General features: G+C 56.8%; 3 protein-coding genes across 3 annotated transcripts in view; all 3 read right to left on the bottom strand.

Annotated features, from left to right (window-relative positions):
* Window positions 1-412, bottom strand: part of SIN3A (SIN3 transcription regulator family member A) — a 29,721-nt gene extending 29,309 nt beyond the window's left edge. Inside the window, exon 1 of the mRNA XM_065847440.2 lies at window positions 341-412. The gene's annotated coding sequence lies outside the window, so the exon portion shown is untranslated. The remainder of the gene's footprint in view (window positions 1-340) is intronic.
* A 1,205-nt stretch (window positions 413-1,617) lies between these two features.
* On the bottom strand, window positions 1,618-12,771 carry PTPN9 (protein tyrosine phosphatase non-receptor type 9). The gene is made up of 13 exons (XM_065847702.2): window positions 12,415-12,771; window positions 8,831-8,974; window positions 8,291-8,380; window positions 8,055-8,179; window positions 7,219-7,324; window positions 6,522-6,632; window positions 5,479-5,807; window positions 4,991-5,084; window positions 4,824-4,893; window positions 4,317-4,395; window positions 3,960-4,110; window positions 3,655-3,862; window positions 1,618-3,408 (listed from the first exon to the last, which is right to left on the bottom strand). The coding sequence occupies exons 1-13, from the start codon at window positions 12,445-12,447 to the stop codon at window positions 3,182-3,184; spliced, it is 1,767 nt and encodes a 588-aa protein (XP_065703774.1). The 5' UTR covers window positions 12,448-12,771; the 3' UTR covers window positions 1,618-3,181.
* Window positions 12,772-15,161: 2,390 nt separating this feature from the next.
* On the bottom strand, window positions 15,162-23,913 carry SNUPN (snurportin 1). Its single transcript, XM_065847605.2, has 8 exons — window positions 23,738-23,913; window positions 23,432-23,588; window positions 22,551-22,655; window positions 22,332-22,428; window positions 21,659-21,756; window positions 21,248-21,325; window positions 19,548-19,628; window positions 15,162-16,206 (listed from the first exon to the last, which is right to left on the bottom strand). The coding sequence occupies exons 1-8, from the start codon at window positions 23,887-23,889 to the stop codon at window positions 15,877-15,879; spliced, it is 1,098 nt and encodes a 365-aa protein (XP_065703677.1). The 5' UTR covers window positions 23,890-23,913; the 3' UTR covers window positions 15,162-15,876.
* Window positions 23,914-23,937: the final 24 nt, after the last annotated feature.

Genomic DNA, 23,937 nt, shown 5'->3' with positions numbered 1-23,937 from the left:
CACACTCACTCGCTCACACACACGCACGCACTGGGGCGGGGGGGCGGTGGAGGGAGCGCTGAGCGGCCCGCGCGCCGCGGGGGCGTGCCCGCCGCTCTGCGGCCAATGGGGGCGGGGGGCGGGGCCGGCGCGGGGGCCTCGCCCGCCCCCTCCTCCCCACACACACTCGCTCCCCCCCCCCGCCCTCCGCGCGCTTCCCGCCGCGCTTCCCGCCGGCGGCCGTTGGCGCGCGCGCACCGCTCCCGCCCCCGCCCCGCGGTCCCCGGCGCCCCCGCCCCGCGGAGCGCGGCCCCGGCCCCGGTCCGGCGTGAGGGAGCGGGGGGAAGCAGCTGTTACATACCCTCAGCGCGCAGGCGAGGAGCCCTGAATGGAGGGGAACTCCCCCCGGGGCGGATTGGCCCCGCCGTGCCGATCGTCATGGCCGCACCGCCCACCGAGGGGGCGGGGGCTGAGGGAGCAGCCTGGCCGCGGAGGGCGGGCGGGAGCTGGCCGGCGGCAGACGCTGAGCACCCCGGGGCGGGAGCGCCGCGCAGACCCCTCTGCCGGTATTAAATACGAGGTGGAGCTGCGGCCACGGGGCTTAATGTTTGTCTTTTTTTTCCTCCCGGGTTTCCGAAGTTGCGGAGGGAGTAGCTGCCTTCCCCTCTGCCGCAGGCGCCGGCCCCCGCCTGCCTTGGAATCCCGGCTCCAACAGCCAGGCCTGGCCTGCAGGAGCTGTCACCGGGCCCGCTGCCCGGCTGGGCACCCAGCGTGCTCGGGAGAGGGGAATAAGAACACACCTGCTCTGCACTTCTATTAAAATAGGTGGTTTTTATTCTTCCTAGCTGCTTTTCCCTTTCCCAGCCTTATCAGGGAGCAGCCCCGGCACTGCCAGGACATGCAGGCCCAGCACAGGACCTGCGGCCTCCCCGGGACCTGCGGCTCAGCTCAGCTGCTAAAAGGCTGGGGCTGTTCGAACCCGCACGGCTGCTGTGCCGCGCCAGGGATCGAGCTCCAGCCTAGGAAGCTGGTGGCGAAAAAGCAGGAGGGCTGGGAATGAAACGCTCCAGAGCCAGGCTGCTTCCAGGCTCCCAGGGCTCAGCGTGTGCTGGGCAAATTACAAGTACTGAAACTCATTAGCGAGGTGGTGAGCACGCAGCCAGGAGACCCAGAAAGCCAGAGGAGACAGGGGGGCGTAGGAATGGCATTGCTGCTTTGGAGGTTTCCCTGTACTGGCAGCCCTGGAAATGATGGGGTGGGAGGAGGATGAGTGTTTGGGTCTTTTTTCATGTTTCCCATGTTTTCCCATTCCTCCACCTCCAGCACAGATGGGATCGTTGTCCCTCCTCCGGGGAACTGCAGAGGCCCAGGAGAGCAGCGTATCCAGCAGTTCCCATTCAGAGCCAGCATCAGTGATCTCTCACCCTCTTGGCTTCACCTAAGCTCAGTTTTCTCCAGGTTAATCCTCCCCAAGGGGTGGAGGCAGCCAAAGAAATCCTCTGCCCCATCTTCTGCGGTCATTTGTCTGCAAAAAACCACCAGACTAGTTAAAAATCCCCAAACCTCACGTTTAAAGTCCAAAACCACTGAAAGGCTGATCTTCTCAGAAGGAGAGTTGAAAAGCAAAACATGTTTGAATGTGTTTGATTTGTTGTTTTTTAATGTTGTTTTTTTAGTACCTGCCATGGAAATAACACCAGAAGTGCTCAACAACTCCGTTCCTTTAATCTCCGCTTCCATCCCTCTGCCCGCAAAGTGCTGGGGGGGCTGTGGCAGGTCAGTGTCCCCCCAAGGATGGGGACTGTGGGGTAGGCAAAGCCCTGAATTCTTGCCCCTGATCAACTCCACCACAAGAGCTAAGAGGACGGGTCACTGGTATTATATTTATATATGTTGATACAAACAAAACCAAAACAAAACCCCCAAAAGTAATAACAAAAATGTTTCTCTGAACAAGAGCAAAATAGGAACATTTACAAATACTTCTGGCTCTGGCTTGGATCAAGTTAATGTTAAATACAAAAAAACCCCACCCAAAACAGAAATAAACAAAGCCAAAACACCCCCAGAGATTATAAAAAAATAAGAATATACACATTCAAAGAGCTTATTACAGTATAAAGTCATGGGGGTCCAGGCACCGCGGGTCGCGGCTCCCCAGGCAGCACAGGGGAAGGCCGGCGTGGTGTCAGGGACCAGGGTGTCCCAGTGGGTGCTGCTCCCTGAGGTCAGCTCAGCACCTCCCGAGGGTTTTGGCTTTTTCCTCAGCGCCTTTGCAGCCCGTGACTCACCGCAGAGCCAGGTCCCCACTGCCAGCTCGGGAAAGCCAGACAACTGGTTGGTCCCCGTCCCTGTCATTTCGTACCTAGTGACTGCCGCGGCTGTGACCCAAGGGGCAGGGGATGCTGGTGAGCCCCTCACCCCCACAACCAAAATCCTCCAGAAATCCTCACCCCAGGATCAGAGCTGCCCCTCTCCCAGCAAGAGATGAAGACGGGGAAGATGAGACGAGGAGATGCAGCCGAGCATCCTGTGGGACGGGCACAGCAGCGGGTACTGGGTCCCAGGGCTGCCCGCGAGGGGCAGGACAGGGGACAAGAACGGAGTAGGGGGAAGACAAGACAGAGCCATGACCAACCTCATCACTCCAGGGATCACAGCAGTGAGACGGAAGGAGAGCAGGGACCCACAGGAGCTGCTAAAGCGGGTGCTTCTATATATGTATCTATATAATAGCCGTGGTTGGGCACAGTGAGGATATATCACATACACACATACGTACGGACACACAGACGTAGTGGCAGGTAAGACTGAAGTAGGTGGCTCTTCCTAACCCCAGGCCAGGACTGGAAATACATTTAACTTGGGCTTTGCAAAGCCCGTTCTCTAGATACACTTTAGATGGTCCCAACAAAAAAAAAAATAAAATAAAACCAACCAAACAACAACACAGCTCAAAAAGAAGAAAAACCACCTCCCCGAACAACCGAACCCTCAACAGAAATACTGCAGAGAGGAGCGAGAGCCCCTTCCCACCACATCCTCCACCACTGTTTGGTTTGAATAAGGCACAGTTCCATGGTGGTGCTGATGGCCGAGGACGGGCAGCTGCCTGCTCCAGCACTGCTGCCCCAACAGCTCTGCCGCGTCCCGGCGGGCCCCAGGAGGACAGGAAGCGGGTTCCGTGGGGAGGTGGCGGGTCTCAGTGTCCCGGCGAGCTCCTCTCCTGGGCGGCACGGCTGTGGTTGGGGAGCAGGAGGCCCTGGCGCTGGGCGTGCTCGAGGATGGCAGTGTAACAGAAATAATACTGCTCGGGGGTCTGTATGCTGAAGGCGCGCTGGGTCCGCATGCGCAGCACTGTCTGGTAGATGTTCAGCGTGCCCACGTCCTGCAGCTGGGACAGGCAGATGTCCAGCGCACAGAAGGTACCTTGGGGACAACGACGGGGACGGTGTCAGCCATCCAATAGCCATCGCTGCCCCTTGCTTGCCCCCCTGCATGAGACCATGGGCAGCGGGAGAAGCAGGGCAGAGATGCCCCAGCTTCCACAGCAAGTCCTGGCAACATGCAGCCCCAGTCAGCCATGGGCTCCTGGGATGGAAGTGCTCCAGGGGGAGGCTGGACTTGCACCGCCACCCCAAAGACCTCCACCCAAGCAGTGGGGTCACACCTTACCTGTCCTGCCAATGCCAGCACTGCAGTGCACCACGATTGGGGGTCCCCCCGGGTGACCCTTGAAGCGAGGTCCCAGGGCACTGACTGCCACCCTCTGCTGCTGCTTCACAGCCCCCAAGAAGTCAATGAGGGTGGCGGCGGAGGAGGGGACGCCATAGTCTGGCCAGCTCAGGTACTGGAAATGGGACACCAGCCGCCGCTCCCTGGTCTGGGGGGAAAGCAGAGGGGTTAGACCCTCTCCCTTCCTCTGCCCCTTGCCACAGAGAACCTCTGGCACCCCTGTGCCTCCCCCTGTGGCCACACACCTCTGAGCTGTGGATCTCCAGGATGGTTTTCTTGTAATGGTTGAGGTTCTCCATGCCCAGGTTGGTGATGGTCAGGGCCCCGAAGCACACCTGGATATCCTTCTCCAGGGGCCAGTACTGGCCACACTTTCTCCTGCCTCCCTCCTCCAGCCTGGGAGCAGAAGGACAAGCTGGTGATGTCCTCCTCACCTTGCTAAGACCATGCCCCATGTCCCATGGCCCATCCCTGATGTGGTGTCCCCAACCTGCGGGGCTCTGGCTGGCACTGTGGCTGCAGGGTCACTGCAGAGAGCACAGCGCTGCTCAGCCAACATTTTGCAAATAAAAACAGAGCTGTGCCCTGCCCAGGGCACTCACCGGGTCGTCATCACGATCACCAGGATGTTTTGCTCCCATACCATGCGCCAGAAGTCACCGTAGGTGTTTTCCAGAGGCCCTGTGGGAACAGCCTGCGCGTCAGCCAAAAACCTGACCCCTCCTCTCTGCTCTGTGCTGCCTCATCCTTGGGCAGATGCTCGTGAGGCGAAGCCAGGGGCTGGAGGCAGGGGCTGGAGGCAGGGGCGGGAGGAGGGGGCTGCCACTGCTGCTGCTAGCAGGGGTCTGCTCAGGACCCCGTTTGTGGGAGGTAGCTGAAGGAGGACAGACCCACTTGCCCTCTTCCAGGAAAAAATCTGCTCCCTCTCAGCTGGGTACCAGGAGGGGAGTAAGTAAATCCACTCAGAGAGGAGTAAATCCACCCAGAGACAGAAAGGACTTGCCAGGCAGTGCCTCCCCCTCCGCAGCCCCTGGCTGCTGCTGGGCAGGGAGGTGAAGCCCACACGTGCATCAGGAGCCAAACAACCCCTCAGCAGCTTGGGGCAATACCCTGGGTCCCGATGTATGCGTTCCTCTGCTTGTAGCCATCCATGAAGCTCGCGTTGATGTAGTCGGTCAGCTGGGGAGGGAAAAGCAGGACAGCATGAGCCCTCGGGAGCCCCATGTCTGGGATGGCTCCAGGTGGGACCCCAAGTGTCTATCCTAGGCTGGCTCACCTCTGGGCGGCTGTACGGCTTGGCCAGCTTGACTCGTGTTTGGTCCAGGCAGGGCACGTCCCCGTACCGGTTCTTCTCCTGGTTGTAGGGTGCCCTGGGAGGCAAGGCAGGCGGGAAAGGGAAGCAGGGATGTTTTCCAGGCGGGAAGGGAAAGGCAGCATCCCTCTCTCTGCACAAGTCTCCGGCACCCGGAGGCTGGGCTCTGCTGCCATCGCCTGGCCAAAGCCTCGGGAAGCAGAGTCCCGGCCAGGTCCTTGTTCCCGCTGTCCCCTGTGCAGCTCCCTCCTGCCCCCGCGGGCTGCAGGAGCCACAAAGGGGGCTTGAAGCATCGCTAGGCTGGGGGTGTCCATTGCTAACCCAAAGCACTGCACCCCAAAGAGGACACCACTGAGCAGCAGAAGTGCAGGGAGGGGGAGGACCCAGCTTTTTTGGAATAAGAGAGGGGACCCCCATGCTGGCCCGCACCCAGCTCCTTCCCCAAAACTCACAAAGAGCAAACGAAGGTGCCGGTCGGGCTCCTGCGCCGAATATCTTCGTACTCTTCGTAGATGCCCCGCTTCTGCTTGCGGCTGACGTGATCCAGCAGCTCCTGGAGGGTGAGGGACTTGGGCCCGGGGACGTGGACAGAGCCGTTATCTTTGGGGGCCACCAGTGGCACCAGGATGAGCTCGTCCAGGGGGTCGGGGTGCCCATTCTGCTGGGGCAGGAACCGGCAGTTCCAGCTCAGAGGGTCCAGCTTGAGGGACCCCCCAAGATACTCGGGGAGACACTCCCGGGGCAGGTGCTCCTTCAGCTCCGACATCTTCACCATCTGCACCTGCGGGAGGAAGAGGAGGAGCAGGGGTGACTCCCAGAAGGATGGAGAGGGTTCGCTGGGGACACGGACAGGGATGCCAAGTCTGGCGTGATCCTGATGGAGCCCTGAGTTTTCTCCCAACAGCACCAGGGTCTTCCCATTCCTCCCCTGCCCTGGGAGGGTACTCAGGGGAATGTCAGCAGTGGGGTGGGGGCTGGCCCCCCCATGTACCCCACACAGACACCCAGCTCTGAATTTCCAAGCAGATCTGAGCTCCTCCCAAAGGCAGAGGGGCAAAGTCCAGCTAAGGGAGGCACTGGGCTGAAAACGGGCTCTATCAGCAGCACAGCTGATGCTGAGCATACTCTTTTAGGTATTTTTGGCTTTGCCAGATAGGGCCTGAACGCAAGTATTTAAGTTTCCCTTTTCTCCTACGTGCTCAGCTGAGGTTTCCTTTCCTTTTAATCATTTATCATCGCCTCCGCTTTCTGCTGCTGCTGGCAGCCGCACCGCAGAGGAAGAAACCATAGGTGATTTCAAAAGGGGCTCAAGATATCTGCTGAAAATACCGAAACAGGTTGGCCCCAGCTAAAGAGGCTGAGAAAGCCTCCATTTCCCACAGATTTGGGTTCAGCAGCTTCCAGCGGACGTGGCCGGAGGGCACAAGCTGCTCGCATCACCCTGTCCCAAAAAGAACACAGGCTCAGCCCTCCCCGCTGAGGGGTCCCCGCTCACCCGCTCCCGCAGCTTCTCCTTGAGCAGCAGGCTGATGATGGAGTAGGGCACGCGGAACCACATGGGCGCTCCCACGATGAAAACCTTCTTGAGCCGAGCCGGGAAGGCACCCTGCAGGTAGGAGAGGGTCAGACCCACGCTGCCGGGGCACGGGACATGTCCCAGCAGAGGTGACGACCAAAGGGACCACGAGGTGGGAATGCCACATTGAAGCATGCCTTGCACACAGCCGGCAGCCCACAGCCCTGCATATTTTTATGTTCTGATATGGAAACAAATTATTTCCTTGGAATTAGGCAGGCAGAGGGTTTGGCTCCGTGTGGGAGAGGTGATACCCGGGAGCTGGGACTGTGCAGAGAAGACATCCGGCCAATATTTACTGTTATTTCTTTTTTTTTCCCAGAGAAGGGAGGAGGCACAAAATGCCAGCACAATTGAAAAATAATTTGCATCTGTTTTCCCAGAAGCGCTGCCAGCAGCTGTGAGAGGAATCCAGTGCAGGGACAGCTGATCCCCCACCCGCGAGACACCACAGCTCCCAGCGCCTTCCCGAGGTCCTGCAGGGCTGCAGCCGCTGATCCTCAGCCGAGACGTGGGCAGCCACGAAAATTTATGTCAAAACCACAGGACTTCATGTACTTGGTGAGCGAGTGGCCCGTGTGACATCCCCAGACACCAGGTCATCCCTGGCCATTACCTTCAGCAGGTTGAGGATCTTCTTGCTGAGGTCCAGTTCGAAGTTGGTGTACTGTGACCCTGCCATGTCGTAGATGAACACCAGCCCGTTCCTCTGGGTTTCAAAGCTGAGAGAAGGCAAAGAGCAACATCAACCCTGCAACATCCAACTGCTCAGCTCCTGCCCCATGCTGACCTCATCCTCAGCCTGCTGACCCCAAAAAATCCCCTTCTGTGCTTCCAGAAGGACTCACAGACCCAAAGCTCGTTTCTGCATTTCCCAGCTGCTCCACCACCTCTTCCTGCAACCCTTATTTAAGCCTGGCTCGTGTCTTAAGTCTGTCTCAGCTGCACCGCCTGTGATGGGTAAGTTCAGAAATGGAAAGAGTCCAGGAGGATGAATGGGATGTCCCAGGTTTATATTTTTGGCAGGGTTCACGTTGCGTCTCGCCGGCAGCAGGGCTGTCTCCTGCAGGAATTGGGGGCTGAACTGAGTCCTGGATGTGGGCAGGGAAAGGCTGCAAAAAGCCTCGCTCAGGGGATTTGTTTTCCTTGCTGAATGCCTCCATGAGGATGACTGGCTGGAGTTCACAGTGGTGGAAGACAGGGAATTTCACGCCATGGGGAGCTGTGACCCCTTCTCTCCCCTAACTAGAGACAGGAGGCTCGCAGACAGATGCAGCCACAATTTCACCTTCAGGGATTCACATTCACAGCAGTGATGGCACCTCTTTTCCCCACAAAGCCTTTTGGAGCAACTTAATCAAAACCTCCGCATGCAGCGGCATCTCCCCTTTGCCCTGGGAGGGGCAGGGCGCCCCATGGACCTGCCACCATCGGTCATGGTGTCCTGCTCACCTCTCCACTGCACGGTCCAGCAGGTAGAAGAGCGCCTGGAGCACCACGTGCTGCACGCTCTTGCTGGGGTGGTGCAGCTTGGCCGTGAAGAGGGCGATGGAGGCTCCCGAGGGGTCCCGCACGCTCTGGTGAGGAAATAAGGTCAGGTTCCCGCCGCACCCGAGGGTGCCCACGCGGAGTGGAGCTGGGATAAGCCACCAGGCTGGGGTAATTTGGGGGGTCACGTCCCCACCTACCAGGATGGTGAACTTGCCGCTGAGCAGCTCCGAGCGCAGCGGCTCCTCATGCGGCTTCAGCTTCACGATTCCCTCCTTCAGCCGCGTCTCCTGCGGGCATGGAGCTGGTGTCACCATGGGCACCCTGGCCCCATCATGTCCCCATGGGGCACTCAGCCCTCTGTGGGAAGCCCTCGCCAGGGAAACCTCTGCTCCACAGCACCATTTTCCAGCATGGGAAGAAGAGCAGCTTTGCAAAATCAGGACGGGAAAGGTGTGTGTATATATATATATATATGCACACACGTATATATATATATCTCTATTATACATGGGGGGATGCTCTGCAGGTACACACCCCACTCTCAGCAAAGGGGAGGGAATTGGGGTCGGCAAGATCTCCATGGTGACTTGCCTTGGCTGAAAAAGGATTTTCCATCTGGATCAAACACATAAGGTAGTGGGGAAAAGGAAAGAAGCAGAGGCAGGGTTGTGCTTGGACCAGAGATCTCTTGCAGCACAGAAAGCCCTGACCAGGCTGACCTGGCCTCGCTCGCTTACCCGGTAGGAGTGGAAGAGCTCGATGGCCCGCAGGACGTCGAACTTGCGGGCCATGAGGAACTTGACGGCCACATTCCAGGAGAGCGGGGACACATTGTACTGGCCCGTCCACTTGTTGATCTCCTCCAGGAACTGCTTGGTCGCCTGCAAAAGAGACGAGGGGCATGTAGTGAGATGGGGTGGGAGGAGGAGGAGTGCCCGAGGAGCATCCCTGGTCATGGTGGGAGCTACGTGGTCCTCAGGGCACGGGCAGGGCTGAGCAGCGCTTGGCAAATCCCGCAGCTCCTCGGGTGAAGAGGGGAGTTGTGCACAAGGTACTGGGAAAGGGGGTAAGGGCAGTGGGGAGGGAGCAAGTGGTAGGAGAGCTGGCATTGGAAAAATGGCCTTAGGGCTGGGGGAGACTCATGGAAGGGAGAGGGGGAGCAAAAGGAGGATTTCACAGGTGGCAAACTCCCACTCAGACACAGCAGCCTGGCAGAAGCTTCCCAGGGCTGCAGCTCTGCCGTGGAGCGGTGAACCCGGCCGTGAGGACACAGGTAACGAGCAGGACCAGCACCGAGAGCTGACGCTCCGATGTGCTACCGGACACAGACCGGCTCACCCAGTCAGGCCAGTTTCACACGGCCGCAGAGGATCAGAGGAGAAGGGCTCAGTCCTGGAGGGTCCCATGCAAAGCAAAGCAGTTTTTCTTTCTGCTGCAGTGACCCGCTGTCCCACGCAGGAGCTCCAAGGGACATGGGGCAGCACGGCCCAGCCTCCCACTGCCGACCAGTCAAAGGATGCAGGTAGGACGGGGAAGGTCCCTGACATGCCCCACTCCCACCCAGACACCCCAAATGGGAGTAATTTCCATCCTCACAAGAGTGGAGGAGGAGGAGGGACAGTAAGCACTGAAGGCTGGCTCTCAGAGCAGGGAGCGCGGGCAGGCGGCGGTGTTGGATGTCATGGAGGAGTTACCAGGAGCTATTCAGCCAGAAAAGCTCGTTGGCGTTAATGACTTCCGACTGGAGGAAGGGAAGTGCCAGGGTTTATCGGGGGCACAAGGCTTGGCGGCGGCAGCGAGCGCCTCTCATGGGATGAGCTGAAGGAGCTCAGCTCATTCGAGGGGTCTCCACAGCCTGCCTGGCATCACAGGAGGCATTTTTGGAAGGAGTACTGGGTCACCGGGCTGCTGTCAGCCGCTAAGGGCCAGCCCAGACTCAAGCACATCACAGCCAGAAGCTCCCTAACTGGGTCTCAGAGCCCTGCAGAGTGGTCAGGAGGGCACTCACAGAATTTGGCTGGATCGGCCACCAGCCGGGGCCCTTGGCTGCCCAAACGCTGGGGCTGCGCTGGAGATGCAAACCCAAAACAATAGCAGAGATGCTCCTTCCCCAGCAAGTACAGGGTGGCACGGGGATGCAGGCAAGCACCAGGCACACTCCCGCTGCCCTTGGATGGACTTGAGATGAGAAATATGCCCTGGGATGACGGGAAGGACACCTTGGGATGATGGGAGGAACACCCCAAGGGGCACGGCGGCAGTGGGGAGAGGATGCAAGGGTGGTTCAGGTCTCCTTCCTCAGCATCTAACCCCTTGCACTTCACATGATCCCATTTCCAGCACACATCACGAGGGATGCTGGCTTTTTTTTTTGCAGCGGGGTAGACCCCTGAGAAGCAGCACTGGCTTTGCAGGGCCCACAACCCGGAGCCACAAGAACATCACTCCCAGCAAACGAGGAGGAAAGATTTGCAGAAAAAAGACCCATTTCTGCAAGTGACGGCAGCGAAATGGTCTGCGGCGGGGCGCTTTGAACAATGCTGGTCTTTGGAGCGCTGGCATCATCGAAGTCCCTGCTTCGCTGCGCCAGGGCAGGGTGGTGACAAAGCCACCACCACAGGAACATGGGAGCTCTTTGAGCCCTCCTCCCCCAGGCAGCAAACCCAGCCTTCTCCTTAAACCTGGGGCCAGAAATAAGCCCCATGAAAATTGTGGCTGGGCGGAAAACCCCCAAGGAAAATTGGTTTGGTCCCTCTGGGATAGGCTGGGGAGGGAACTGTGGGGATCCCGTGGAGCAGCAGACATCCCGAGGCTGGCAGGGAAAGGAGAGGGGTGAATTCCCCCCCGGCTTGCTGTCGGTAATCAGGGAGAGTGGAGCAAATGGAAGAAATCCTGATGGTCCCAAGGAGGACAAGGGGGTGACAGGAAGGGGATGTCCCAGCCCCAACCAGCGCTTACCCATGAAAAGAGAGAAACTTCCACTATTTGACTGCCAAGCTACTGAGGGCAGCCTTTCCCACCCCAGCCTGAAGATATAAACCTGGAACATTACTGAAAGTATCTCCTCATCTTCTCCATCTGATATTCACGCACAAACCAAACACCTCAGATCCCTCTCCTGGAACATGCTGCAAACCAAGCCTCCCTGCTGGAGCAGGGTCTTCTAAAGCCCCCTTTGCTGGAAGCTTTGCCCCCTCTTTGACATGGGAAATGCAAACCACAGGCACCTGCGGGAACATGGGGCATGAACAACCCCACGCCTTGAGGTTTTATTACCCTGGAGATGGCAGTACCGGAGCAGTGCTGATAACAGGGAGGTGTGGCGGAGGAGAAGCCTGTGAGAGCTGCACTTCCCGAGCACCAGCACGGGCTGTGGGACAGACTCTTCCAGCTCTGGGTGAGCACTCCCTGTGGGGGACATGGGGGGGGTTTGGGAACCCAAGGTCTCTGTATCCACCCTCCTAAAACCCTCCTGTAGAAATAAAGAATGTTTTGAAAAAGAAAAGCCAACAACCAAACAGGAAACTGACCACCTGGCCCATTTTGCCTTCGCATTGCAGCCCCCAAAGCCAGCAAGGTGGCGGATGTGATGCTGTGCCCTCAGCCAGCCTGAGCATCGCCGTGGGGCAGGGGGGACCCCGGATTGCAGGCAGCCTCCGGTCCCAGCTCCCAGGCTCCATGTCCCTATGGAGCGGGGAGCCTGGCAGTCGCGGCTCAGGGTGCGGATGCAGAGCCGGGTGGGCATCCCTGGGGACGAGGATGAAGGAGGGGAGAGCCAGAGGCTGCTCTCGCCATCCCATGCGCCCCGGCTGGGTTATCGGCCCCGCTCCCCGAGCCCAGCAACATCCTCCCGCGGTGACGCAAGGCCGGCGGAGGAAGCCGGGACGTCACGGGAGGCCTGGGGCGTGGGAAGCGCGTGCACACGCATCCCCACGCCAGCCTGCCCACGGGGGGGAGGCCCGGCAGGAGAGGCCACTGGCAACGGGGGAGACACGCCAGTTTGGGGGGGCATGACCCCAACGCCACGCTGCAACATCCCTGCTCGCCCTGACACCCACGGCACAGGCCCGGCGAAGGCCTTTGGGGTGCGCACCGTGCGAGCAGCCCTATGGAGATGGGGAACTGTGCGGGTTGGGGGCTGTGCGGGTTGGGGGGAGGGGTCTGCAGATAGGGCTTTCCTGGGGAGAACCGCCTCGCTGGGAAAAAAAACAGCGCTGCAAAGGGGGGACACAAGTAATGGGGAGGGGGGCCAGCGCTTGGGGTGCTGCCCAGCTCAGCCCAGCCCAGCCCGGCTGCGGGGAGGGGGAGCCGCGGGACCTACCTGCTCCTCCTCGGCGCTGAGCTCCGCGGCCATGCTGCGCGGCCCCGCTGGCCCCGCCGGGCCGGGCTAAGTGGCGGGCGCTCCGCCGGAGCCCATCCCCGGGGGCCGGCGGCGCTGCGGGCACCGGCCCCTCCCGGTCGCCGCAGGCTCGGCGAGGGTGGCTCCGCCCCGGGGTCCCCGCCGAGAATACCAAAAAATTTAAAATAAATTAAAGAAAAAAAATATATATCTATATCTCGCAGCCCCCCGGGAAGTTTGGCTGGCCCCGGGAAAGCGCGGTTCGGCTGGGCTGGGCTGGGCTGAGCTCCCGCCCCGCTCCGCTCTGCCCCGGCGGGGGCGGCGGCAGGAAGCGCCCGCAGCCCCCTCCCCTCCCGCGGCTGGGCCGGGCCGGCCCGGCGGGCGGGCGGCCAGGGGGAGGCGGGGGACAGGAAGCCCGGCCCGGCGGGGGGGCGGCAGCTGCCGGGATGGAGCCGCCGAACCCGGCCCGGCCCCTCCCCGGGCTGGCTCTGCCGGCAGCGCGGCGCGTTCCCGGGATCCCCCAGGTCCGGTTGCAGCCCTGCCTGGCATCCCCCGCGCTGCCTGCGGCGGAGAGACGGGCAGCGGGGGGGCGAGCAAGGGGCAGCGCTGGAAAGGGGCGCCTGGAACCCCCCGGGCTCTGCCCTCCCGCTTGGGACACCTTCGCCGCCAGGCTTACAGGGACCTCAGAGAAACCCAAAGGCTGTGCTGTGTATTTGTGTGAGCCCACCGCCGAGCAAAGCTCCCCGTGGCCCATAATCAGTCTTTTGTTAATTCTGAATATGTGCTGTACCCCCCAAGCCCTGCAAGCAGCGACCCCGGGCCAGGAGCGGGCAGCCGGCCCCAGGGATCAGCTCTCCGGAGAGCCCCGCTGCTGCAGCCTCACTCGCCGGCCTTCCCGGCAGCGCCGTCCTCCATTCCCGGTACTCCAGCCTTCCCCTGCGGGCAGCCCGGACCGGCAGCCGGCATTCCCAGCCATTTCTTGGCTCACCCTCCTCTACAACCCCCAAAGCGCTGGGTGCAGGTGTCAGCACCTGGATGGGAAGTCACGATGCTCCTCTGGAGGGACTGCTGGGAAGGAGCAGGGACCCTGGGGAGCAGCCTTACCAAAAAGCCAGGCCCTGGGACAGGGGGACATTTTGTTGAGCCGAGGACTGTGTTGGCAACATGCCCACAGCCAGAGCCTTTGCACCTAACTTGGAGAAAATGGAAGAAAGGACAGAGGGAAGAAGCTGAGCCCTGAGCTGGATGCAGGTTCACAGGCTGGCTGTCTTTCCTCCAGAGCTTCCAGGCCACATCTACAAGTTGAGCTCTTGCCCCAGACTAAGTTTAAGCCCCGGGGGGAAGACCCATTCTCAGTCACCACCGACTGTGCCGCCTGTTCCAGTTGGGAGCTGGGCAGGGAACAGCTGGGAGCGGGATCACACCCAGCAAATAAAACAGTCACAGCAACAAACTGCGTTGGCCCCAGTTACTTCCGTTTAACACCCTCTCTCCAAACACGGCCTTTGGTTTCCAACAGGAATCGTAACACAAATATTTATTTCTCCAGCCCAGCTCATGCTTTTAAAAGGGAAACTATGCGGCATGATCTGGACCTGTCGGAAAGCTCCGGTTGCTTCCCCCTCGCTCTCCTCCACGGACCAGAGGACGCAGCTGAAGGCAGCTCCTCTTCAGCTGCATTTTCTCTCCTGCCCACTCCCTTCCCGGGGCTGGAGGACCTTGGAAGGCTGCTGGAGGGCAGCAGGGAGGCAGTAACCTGAGCTGCAGCTTTCTCTGCCCTGAGGGATGCACAAATCTTCTATCCAGATGCCCACCTCCGGGTTTAATTGCCTGATGGAAGGAAAACTACGCTGATAAGAGGCTGGATGCGGTCTCCTGGCCCCGGGCTTTCCCTGCGGCCCTTTGCCAACCGGAGCAGCCCTGAGCCTTCGAGGGACAGGGAGGACAAGGCAGCCCAGGTGTTTATCCTCTTCCCCCAGGCCAGTTGCTTCATATGCTAAAAAAATAAAAATACTAATAGAGTAAGCAGCCGTTTTAAAAAGCCTGAGGCACGCTCGGCCGCATGCAAGTGTTGTGGAGCCGGGGTGCTGTTTCCTCCCTGCCGGGGAGGGGGAGCCCAGGCCAGCCCCCTCCCACAGCCAGCTCCAGCCCCAGTTAGGCCAGTTCCTGCTGCCTGCTGGTATCAATAGCGGCTGCACAGACAGATGATCGTACACAGCCCGCATGCTTGGCACAGAAACAAGTGTTTTTCTGGGAAAAAATGGGGGGTGTGAGGGCAGGATACAAGTGTCCCCACTATCTGCAGGCAGCCACTCCCCCTCTCAGGATCTCCTCCTGGGCCCAGGCCCTCCTCTGGGGGTATTTTCATAGACAGACAGATGTCCCCACACTGTGTTTAGCCTGATGTTTCACCTGCCCCCTCCACGGCAAGAGCAGCCCCACTCTGGCCTTTTAATCTCCCTCTGGAAAACAACCAGGGGATGGTGAGTACAACCGTTTCGTCCCTGCTAAAACTGGGGAAAAGCAGCAGCTGGTGTTTGCAAAGCAGGCTTGGGCTGGGATAAAAGGGGCAGCGGTAGGGAGGGAGCGAAGCACCTCAGTGTGCAGAAGAGAATCAAACCCGCACAAGCATTTCCTCCGCTCCAGTTAGTGCTGTAACCAGTTTTTCAATCCCTATTTGGGAGGCACAGCACGCATCCACCCTTAGGTAGCAGGAAGACGCTCAAGAATTTGTCTTTCTGAGAAACCTTTTATTTGGCACAATCAATGCTAGCGTTTTTCAGAGCGAAACCATTCCTTCCTCCCCCTACTGAGAAAAGCCTCCAGTACAGGCTCGCCCTGCACAAAGCTGTGCTCGGAGGCATGGCCTGCTGCGATGCAAGGAAATTCAGTTTTTCTCAGTAACACGTGAGTGTAGAAAGCCCAGCCTTTGGATTTACAGCAGCCTGCTGCAAACTTTTTGCTACCAGAAGGAGCTTGACCACAAAACTCTTCATTGAGAAGGCCTGAGCAAACAGCTGGATCAAAGGCTGAAATGCCCTGATTTCCAGGGCCAGAGCTGCCGTTGGGGCCAGGGTTCCGAGCAGCAGCTGCACGTCGGGGGCCTGAGCCCTTTTCCTATGCTGGAGCTTTGCCAGAGGCTTTAACAGAAGCAGGGTCAGGAGGCGAACCGGGAACCCTGCAGTGTGGGGACAGATAATTTTGTTTCCCAACGCGAGACTGGCTCAGCAAAGAACCAGACGATCCTGTTAGGGCCTCACAAAAGCCCTGGCGACCAAAAAAAAAAAAAAAGTCCAGTTGCACTTGGAACAAGATATTCCACTTTTGTGCCTTTTAAATGAAACCATCCTATCATTACCTTTGCCCCTCTCTGGAAGCGCGAGTGACAGTGAGCAGCGGGGAATCTTTTGTTTTCTCCTTACCCAACCAGTCTGTCCCACCAGCCTAATTCTCCATCTGGCTCACTGCTCCATCCTGGCCCTCCAGAGAGTTTGCTGGCTGAGGGGTAGACAAGTGTTCCAGCTCGTAATGTCCGTTCCTTGCAGCCACCACGCTGCTCAGCTGACCCTTTTCTGCTGCCAGTTTTTTACTTTTCTTGCTCTCAATGATCTGCTGGAGCTGACGCCCAGCATAGTCTGGTTTTGCAGTGAGCACAGTGGCAGGCACGGCGAGCCCGAGGATTTCGGGTACCATGTAGGGCCGGAGCCAGCCCACCAGCGGGGTGCTGCCTGGGGTGTAGTGGGTTTGTTTGTGATAGAAGAGAAGTCCATCGACCTGTAAAGAGGAGAGTGAATGAAAGGCCAGAGCCGCAGGCTTTTGCAGGTGGATGACAGTGCCAGGCGACAGCACTGCTCTCCATTTACAAGCCAAAACCACCAGCTGGATCATTTTTCCCCTCAAGCAGTGCAATAAATAGCGGAAGGGAAAGAAGAAACCTGCAGAGCTCCTGACCTGAAAGATCAGCACAAGCCCAGCAACTGCTGGATGGCTTTAAATTATCAAAGGCAAATGATTTCAGCCTGATGTCGACACAGACCAGCACTTTTCCTCTGGTTGCTATGATCCTGTTCTGCAGAAAAGTCATCAGGTTTCTGAATAAGGCAGCACACAGAAAGGCCACTTTACTGGATTAAGGTTATTTTAAATAATACATTTGGAGAGTAATTAGTCAGAGCGCGTGACGCCAAGGAGCCCTGATTCGTAATGCTGCTACAGCTCTTTCAGCTGGCTTATGCAAAATAAATTCTTCATGTTTCCCGAGAGAGAACTTCTCCAGCAATCAATGACAGTTAAGGGCACTCAGGACTTTGAAGGTTGAGACCTGAACTCCTGTGCTACTATTTCCACTCTCTGCAATACTGCAGCTGGCTGATGTTTTCCCTGCTTCCCTGCCATGCTAAGGGATTTTCACCTCCTTTTCCTGCGCTTCCTGAAGGTCAGATCCTGCTTCCAGCCTAATGCTGGAAGTGGTGCTGCTCTTAGCTCAGCCTCGCAAGCTCCAAAATGACCATTTGCCTACAAGTAAGTGGCTGAGTGGGCAGATCAGAAAAAGAGCCCACTTCAGGCTGAATTGCCCCCAGGCCCCTCCCTGAGCCTACAGCCCCCAGAATATATAAGTCAGAATGGCACCTATATTGGCAGCGAGCTGAGGCACGGAGGAACCAAGCAGATCAAGGTGATATCTGCTGCCACGCTGGACTGCGAGCCAGGCTGAGCAAAGAGCAGCATCCATCCGTCTCTGCTCCACACATGCTAACCTCCAGCAGAAAGGGGAGAGCTTGTGCTCCTCTGTCCACAATTTTCAGTCACTGTTAAGATCTTGCAAAATAATTCCAGAAAAAGGGAGATTCCTGTGCTAGGAAATCATAAAACCAGACCAGTAAACATTGTGATGAGCTTGTGTAACCCTCTGGATATGTAAAGCACAAAGCTTCTTCCTCCCCTGCCTTGCGGGAAGGCTTGGGAAGAGTCAGATTCTCTAGCACCCCGGCACCACATCCAGCCCATTCCTGTGGGTGCACAGCACTTGGTGAGCAACGGGGATTCTCCAGCACCCACAGGAATGTTTTGGTAAAGAACAGAGCCTGGAAAGGCTTCTGCATTCCAGATTGTTCCGAAGATCTTCCCCAAGCTGGAGAATTCAAAGGAGTTCAGCCTGGTGGAGAGTTAAGTCGTATTCTTCCTGCCCCTGATTTCTTTTAAGTTACTGCAACTCCCATATTCCTTCCAGTTTATTTAATTCGTTGGCTGGGTCCCCACCCTGAGTCATCACACTGACACCAGCCCCATCAGAGTAAGGGCTGACACTGTCCCTAAACAGCCGAACGTGATGAGAAACCAGCCTGGCAGGACTTCACGTTTCACAGCCACGCTTTTCAGATTTTAGGTGCTTAACAGTATGTTCATTCCTTCACATCGGAGTTTCTCTGAGATTTTGGCTCCCCCTCCCTGCCTTTGTGAAAACCTGAACATTGTTTTACTCGAATCTGCGAGTAGGACAGCAGTAGCTCTTACGATCTACTCCAAAACACATTTCAAATTCAGTGCCAGCCAATGGACGCAAAGTCCACTGAATTCAGTGGAAAAAAAGTTTGCACTGAATATAGCAGATCAGGTCCTAACTCCAAGTTTACAGATTGACTCTGAAGACCCAGATCTGAAAGCACTGACCACATCTGTTGCCACCACATGCACAAGATCCTCATAAGGCTCACAAGATGCTGGGCCCAGGCCCTAGGACACCTCAGTGATACTACACTACCTACAGCGAAGCTCTATTTTGCCTTCTGCAAAGTTTCTTTCATTACGTGCTGTTGGTGAAAGCTATTTACGGTGATTTCTTGGGCTCCCTCTTGCGGCACATCACAAAGAGACCCACTGTTTCCTTCATTCCTGGAAGCGGCACCACGGTTTCTGTGGGGTTACCGGCTGCTTTGAGGCAAATGACACCACGTTTCACTTGTTGGGGTCATACCCCAATGTATCAGAGAAACCAGGGGGCAAATCACAGCAGGATTACGAGGGAGATATTGAGAAACTCCATCTCCCTCCCATGGCACTTCACAACAGTCTCCTTCGCAGGCTCAAATGATTATGCTCTGACCACAGCAGGGTAATACTCCTCAGCCTTTTCTCATGGGAGCAGATGCCTCAGAAAGGAATGAAGCTTTCTGCAGCAAAGACGGGAATCACTGTTTCACAGAGCATTTGTAATGGAGGAAGTCAGCTGGAGGAAACCTGGGATGTCTTCTCAACATTCCCCAGAGTGGGGTCTGGCACTGACCAGCAAAGGGCTGGGACTTTCCGGCTCTAATGACTGTCCTGGCTTTGACAAGCAAAGTCAGCCCTCACAGCCAAATTAGCGTCCCTCAAATTTAAACCTGCTCTTAAGTTAATCGCTAATTTGGGCCGGGAGAGCACAAGAAGCACAGTCAAATCAACGTGGCTTTCGGCTTAGCGTGACAAACAACCGCTGTATAGGCTGTTCCTGACCTCGGGCTGAAACTGGGCACTCTGCAGGAACTGCCGCAGCTTCTGGCTCCCAGATGTTTGTCACTGACGCTGTGCTGGAATGCCACCACCTCCTCCAGCCTCTTCCACTTCAGTGCCAAGTCAGCCAGGGCAGTCAAAAGCAGCCTGAGCCATTTCACAAAGGCCTCTGACTCGCTGCTCACAACCACACGGAGCTGAACTGGGCAGCACATCAAGTTGTCAGTCCTGTCCTTCTCAGCAGAGAGAGCTGAACAGCACAACAGCCCTGACTTCTAAAGCTGCTGAAGAAAACACAGGTGTCCTGTTCAGCCACTCTTGCTGGGGGAATGGCCACCTGAGAGAGAGCAGAGAGCAGCAGGAGCCAAAAGCAGGAAGCTGCTGGCTCTGTACCAAAGCAAAAAGCCGAGCTCACACTCGCCCCTCCACAAGATCCAGTAGCAGTGACAGGAGGACACACTCATCTGAACCTCTCCCAGCCACCTGGCCCCAGCTCCTGCACACCCCAGGCACACATCGCTAACACCTGCTGCACCCCTCTCCCCGCACTGTCTCTCTCCCCACATTGTCTCTCTCCCCGCACTCCCTCCAAGGCTGAAGTCCAGGCACCACCTGCATGTTCTCACCTCAAAGGGGAAGTCCATAGCCAGCACCTCACACAGGCTGTCCGAGGAGCAGGGGAAGTTCTGCAGGCCCACAAATTTGAACTGAAAGAGTAAGAAAGGATTAGTAGAGACAACAGTATGGCCTAAAGTGGAACAAGTCACCAAATCGAGCACTGGTGTGGAGACAGCTGAGACAGAAGGGTTTCTCCCAGTGCAAGATCCAGCATGAGAGGGAAAGGGTGAGAGACAGGCGTTAGATAAAGTAACCAGAGTGATCTCAAGCAGGGGCCACATCATTAAACTGCTGGCCTTCCTGCACAAACAGACTCAAAAGAGGATTAAACCAGCTCCTGAAAGGCAGTGCCCTGGTGGCCATTAACTCCGTGGGCTGGGTACAACCACTGGCTGATGAAGTCAGAGAGAACATGACAGGCACCCCCCGTTTCTTACTCTATCTATAGCAACTGGTCTCTGTGATTACTATGGATTATTGGGATGGGCAGATCTCTGATGCGATTCAGAACAGCAATCTCTAAGCAAACCCCAGATCTAGAGACAAAATGACAGGATCAAGCTGTCCTGTGGTGTCAATCAGAGCCCACTAGAGTAACTGGGAGTGCCCGCATGAAAACCTCCAAAAATCAGCGCAAAAATCAGAGATGGGGATGGCAGAGACACAGTGCCCAGCTCCCACAGGCTCCTGATACCATTTCTTCCAAGCATCTAAGACTGCAGGGAGGAGTTTTCAGGAGAGCTGACCCTGAGATGCTCTTTTAACCAAAATAGAAAGTGATGACCTCTGTGCAGGATGCAAAGCAGACAGTCGTCTGCTCCAGGCTGCTGGCTCAGCCAAGCAAATCTTTCCACCCAGGAAATGGAAGCTGAAACGACCCCCTTTCATTAGGTAGTTGTCTTCTGGATATTCCTGTTGGAGTCAGAGCAGGATGTTCTTCAAATACAGACACCCTTGCTGCTGGCAGAGGAGCAGTCATCCCTATTTATGATCAATCTGCTCAACCCACAGGAGCTGTTCTGCTTTGCTGTGTCTGAGCACACACTGGGGGCACGCATCCATCAGGTCCCACTTTGCAAAACCTGCCCTATCAGTCAGGATGCCAAATCTCTTATGTTCACCCCCAAAAAATCACTTTCCAAGCTGCTGTGTGTTTTAGGTCTGACCTCCATGTGTAAGTCTTCAAAGGAAGAATTTTTAACCTTGCTCAGCAGGGACTCCAGGTGGCAATCCAGCATCCATCCCCACAACTTCAATGACTAGTTTAAGCAGGAGGAAAGGCTAAAGCTTTCCAAGCCTTTCCCCTTGCCTTGCAAGCCCACAAGACTCCGCAAGAATAAATCCCATTGTAATCCCGCTGCCGACCAATGCTCCCCCTTGTAGAAACCACACTGGTTTTCCATTCCATTTCAAGGGAAAGCTAAAAACAGCATGGAAGTTAGCTGATACACTGCAATCTGATCTCCCTCAGCACTTTGGCCGACGAAAAAAAAACCCACAAACCCACACTCATTTACAATACTCAGTGGTTCTATTTACATCCTGAACACAGCATCCCGTTTCATCAGAAGTACACTTTGAAGCCTGATCTGTAAGGGGGGAGAAAAAAAGAAGAAAGCTTCCGCTTGTGAAAGAAAGTGCTGAAGCCTGCTGAACAGAAGAGCTTTACCCCCCACCCTCCTTCTCCTCCCAGTACAAAAGAACTTACTGGATTAATCCTGCTTTTCTCTCCCAGCCCTTCCTCCTCTTGGATCTTTGAGAAGAGCCAGAAGAATCTGAAGTCGGTCTGCGAAAAGAGGCAGAGACTTAGCGACTACTGACCACACATCATTGATCGGCACCCGCCGAGCATCTCCATTCCTCTGCCCTCACCCAGGAGATTTACCAACTCCGCTTCACCTGCGGAACCAGCCAACACTCCAAACTCTGCTATTTTCCCATGTACCTTAAGAGATGTACCCTGTTATTCCAGCAGCCCACAAGCTGCACAGATGCTGGTGTATAGAGGAAATATCCATCCTACTGCATGGGGGCTTAAGCCCAGTGTAGGCTGCACAGCAGCTCACAAAACAGGGCAGAAAAGGGAGGACAGGGTGGCATGGAGGGACAGATTCAGTACCTGACAGTCATAAACGGGGTGTCCCCTCCAGCACATCACATCGAGGATATAGTATGTCTGCGCTGCCTCGTTGTAGATGCAGTCCAAGATGCAGTACACTGCACACACAAACACAGCGAGCTCCAGAGACTGCTCAACCCAATGGGCAACAGCCAGGTGAAATCTCTCCTGCCTTAAGCCTGCTCTGCTGTAAGGCTGCGAGGTGCAGAGGGACCCCCTTCCACTAACAGGGCGTGCGAGCACAAAAGCCTTTAGCCTGAGGAGTCCAACAAGGCTACAAAGGTACCATCCAGAGGCACAGCAAGCAAGGGCCTGTTTCAGAAAGCGGCATTCATCAAACAGTAACACCTCCTCAGGGCAGGAAAGCAACTGCAAGAGGTGTTAAGAAAGACCACACTGCACACAGCTGTCAGAAGACAGAGAGGATGTTGAAGTTTAAGAGTGTCAGTTAAGCAGGCAGCTAATTAAAATATGTTTTTATCTAGTATAAAAGTATCTGAGATTGTCCACGTCTAGTTAGCCCCAGAGATATGCAAACAGGCCTGAAACCACCCCCAGCACAGCCACGGGGCTCGTGTGAGCTGCAGGGGCAGCACTGAGTCTGCTGGTGCACACACGGGGAGCAGTAGCCTATTGCCTTCTCTCTATCCCAAATACCTCCTCAGACTGTCACCTTTCTCGCTCGTTGAATTGTGCCGGTTCCCGCCTGGCAGCAGGGAAGGAAACCTATTGACACAGAATCCACTTTTGGTGTAAGCTGCTGTTGAACCCTGTGAAGAAACAGGAGAGGAAAAAGAAGTCAAGCAAGACACACAGACCGGTCTTGTGTTGTTTGGGAAACATGCACAGGTCCTTTACCAGCTGGTGAGACATCATCGCTGCTGCTGCTTACCCTGGATGCCACAACTAGCGCCCTTTTCCCGACGGGACACACCACTACAACCCATTCCTGCTCCAGATCCAAGGGGACATCAACCAGCCATTCAGACAGCATCAGCTACGGAGATAGCCAGCCAGGGGGAAAAAAAAATAAAAACACAGTTAGCAGCAACGGTCCCAAAGTTATGGAAAATTCACAGCAAGAAGGTTTTGACTTGGCTTCTAGAGCTGCACTGCGTACTGCAAAGGCAACCCGCATTGCTCGTCACTCTGCACTTCAGCACCAAAGGGGCTTCCTCCTCCTCCTCAACCAACTTGCGTAACAGATTCTCCCCCAGGTCTTTCTGCTGCTTCCCAGCTGCTGACTAAGTGTCATACCACAGCATGGGGCTCATAGCCCTCGCTTGAACACCCCCATACCTTGGTCCCCACTCCAGCACTTTATTTGTTTATAAATACGTAGCAGAGCTTAGAAACAAGCTGACCTCTTCAGAGATTGCCTGGCTATAATCACCTGAAATGTTCTATGTCTTTTAGGACCAATATGGCAGCCAAGGCTAATAAAACCCACCAGCCAAGGTTTCCCTTCCTTCCCACTGTCCCATACATGGGCAGAAATGGAAATCCTGGCAATCAAGTGCTGCACAACAGGATACAAACACTACCAGCTGAGTTGAAATTTCCCAAAGCACACAGGCAACCCATCTTCACCCATCCTCCATTGGTATGCACCGTGTCTGGGAGGCAGAACTGAGGCACAATTCCTCCCTGAGCACCAAGCCACACAGGACAGGTCAGCCTCTGCGCAGCCATCCCCATGGCCGCTCTCCACCCCACATCCACCACCCCGCATTCACATTCGCTCCCCACCCAGGGAAACAGGCAGCCCCTCACCTGATTGGCATAGCGCTTGGGCAGCTTCTTGCCAGTGTCCACGTCCATCTCTTCTTCCTCTGCATCTTCCCCCTCCTTGTCCTCGTCCTCACTCTCCAGCCCAGCCCAGTCGTCCTCTGCCAGCCTCCTGGCATGGTTCACGTAGTCCAGCCGCCTCCTGGGGGAAGGAAGGAGCCCGGCTCGCCCTCTGCGGCAGGCAGACCAGTCCCGCTCCCCACACCCCGGGCCCCGCGCCGCCCGGCAGGCCCAGCGCAGACCCACCCGCCCCCCTCCGGCCTCCCGCTCCCCAACCCCAGCCGAGCTCACTCTCTCTGGAGGCGGAGGAGTCGCTGGCGGCGCTCAGCCTGCCCCGGGCCGCCGCGGGGCTTGTATGCGGCCAGGCGGGGGTGCGGGGCCGCGGGGCTGTTGGGCGCTGCCAAGGCCACACCGGCCGCCAGCGCCGCGCTCAGCTCCTCCATGGCAACGCGCGCCCCGCGCCCGCCGCGTCATGACGTACTTCCGCCCGG

Source organism: Patagioenas fasciata, chromosome 12 (assembly GCF_037038585.1).
Source record: "Patagioenas fasciata isolate bPatFas1 chromosome 12, bPatFas1.hap1, whole genome shotgun sequence".
NCBI classification, from domain to species: domain Eukaryota; kingdom Metazoa; phylum Chordata; class Aves; order Columbiformes; family Columbidae; genus Patagioenas; species Patagioenas fasciata.
Note: the sequence above shows the minus strand (reverse complement) of the source record. Positions and strands in the feature narration are given on the sequence as shown.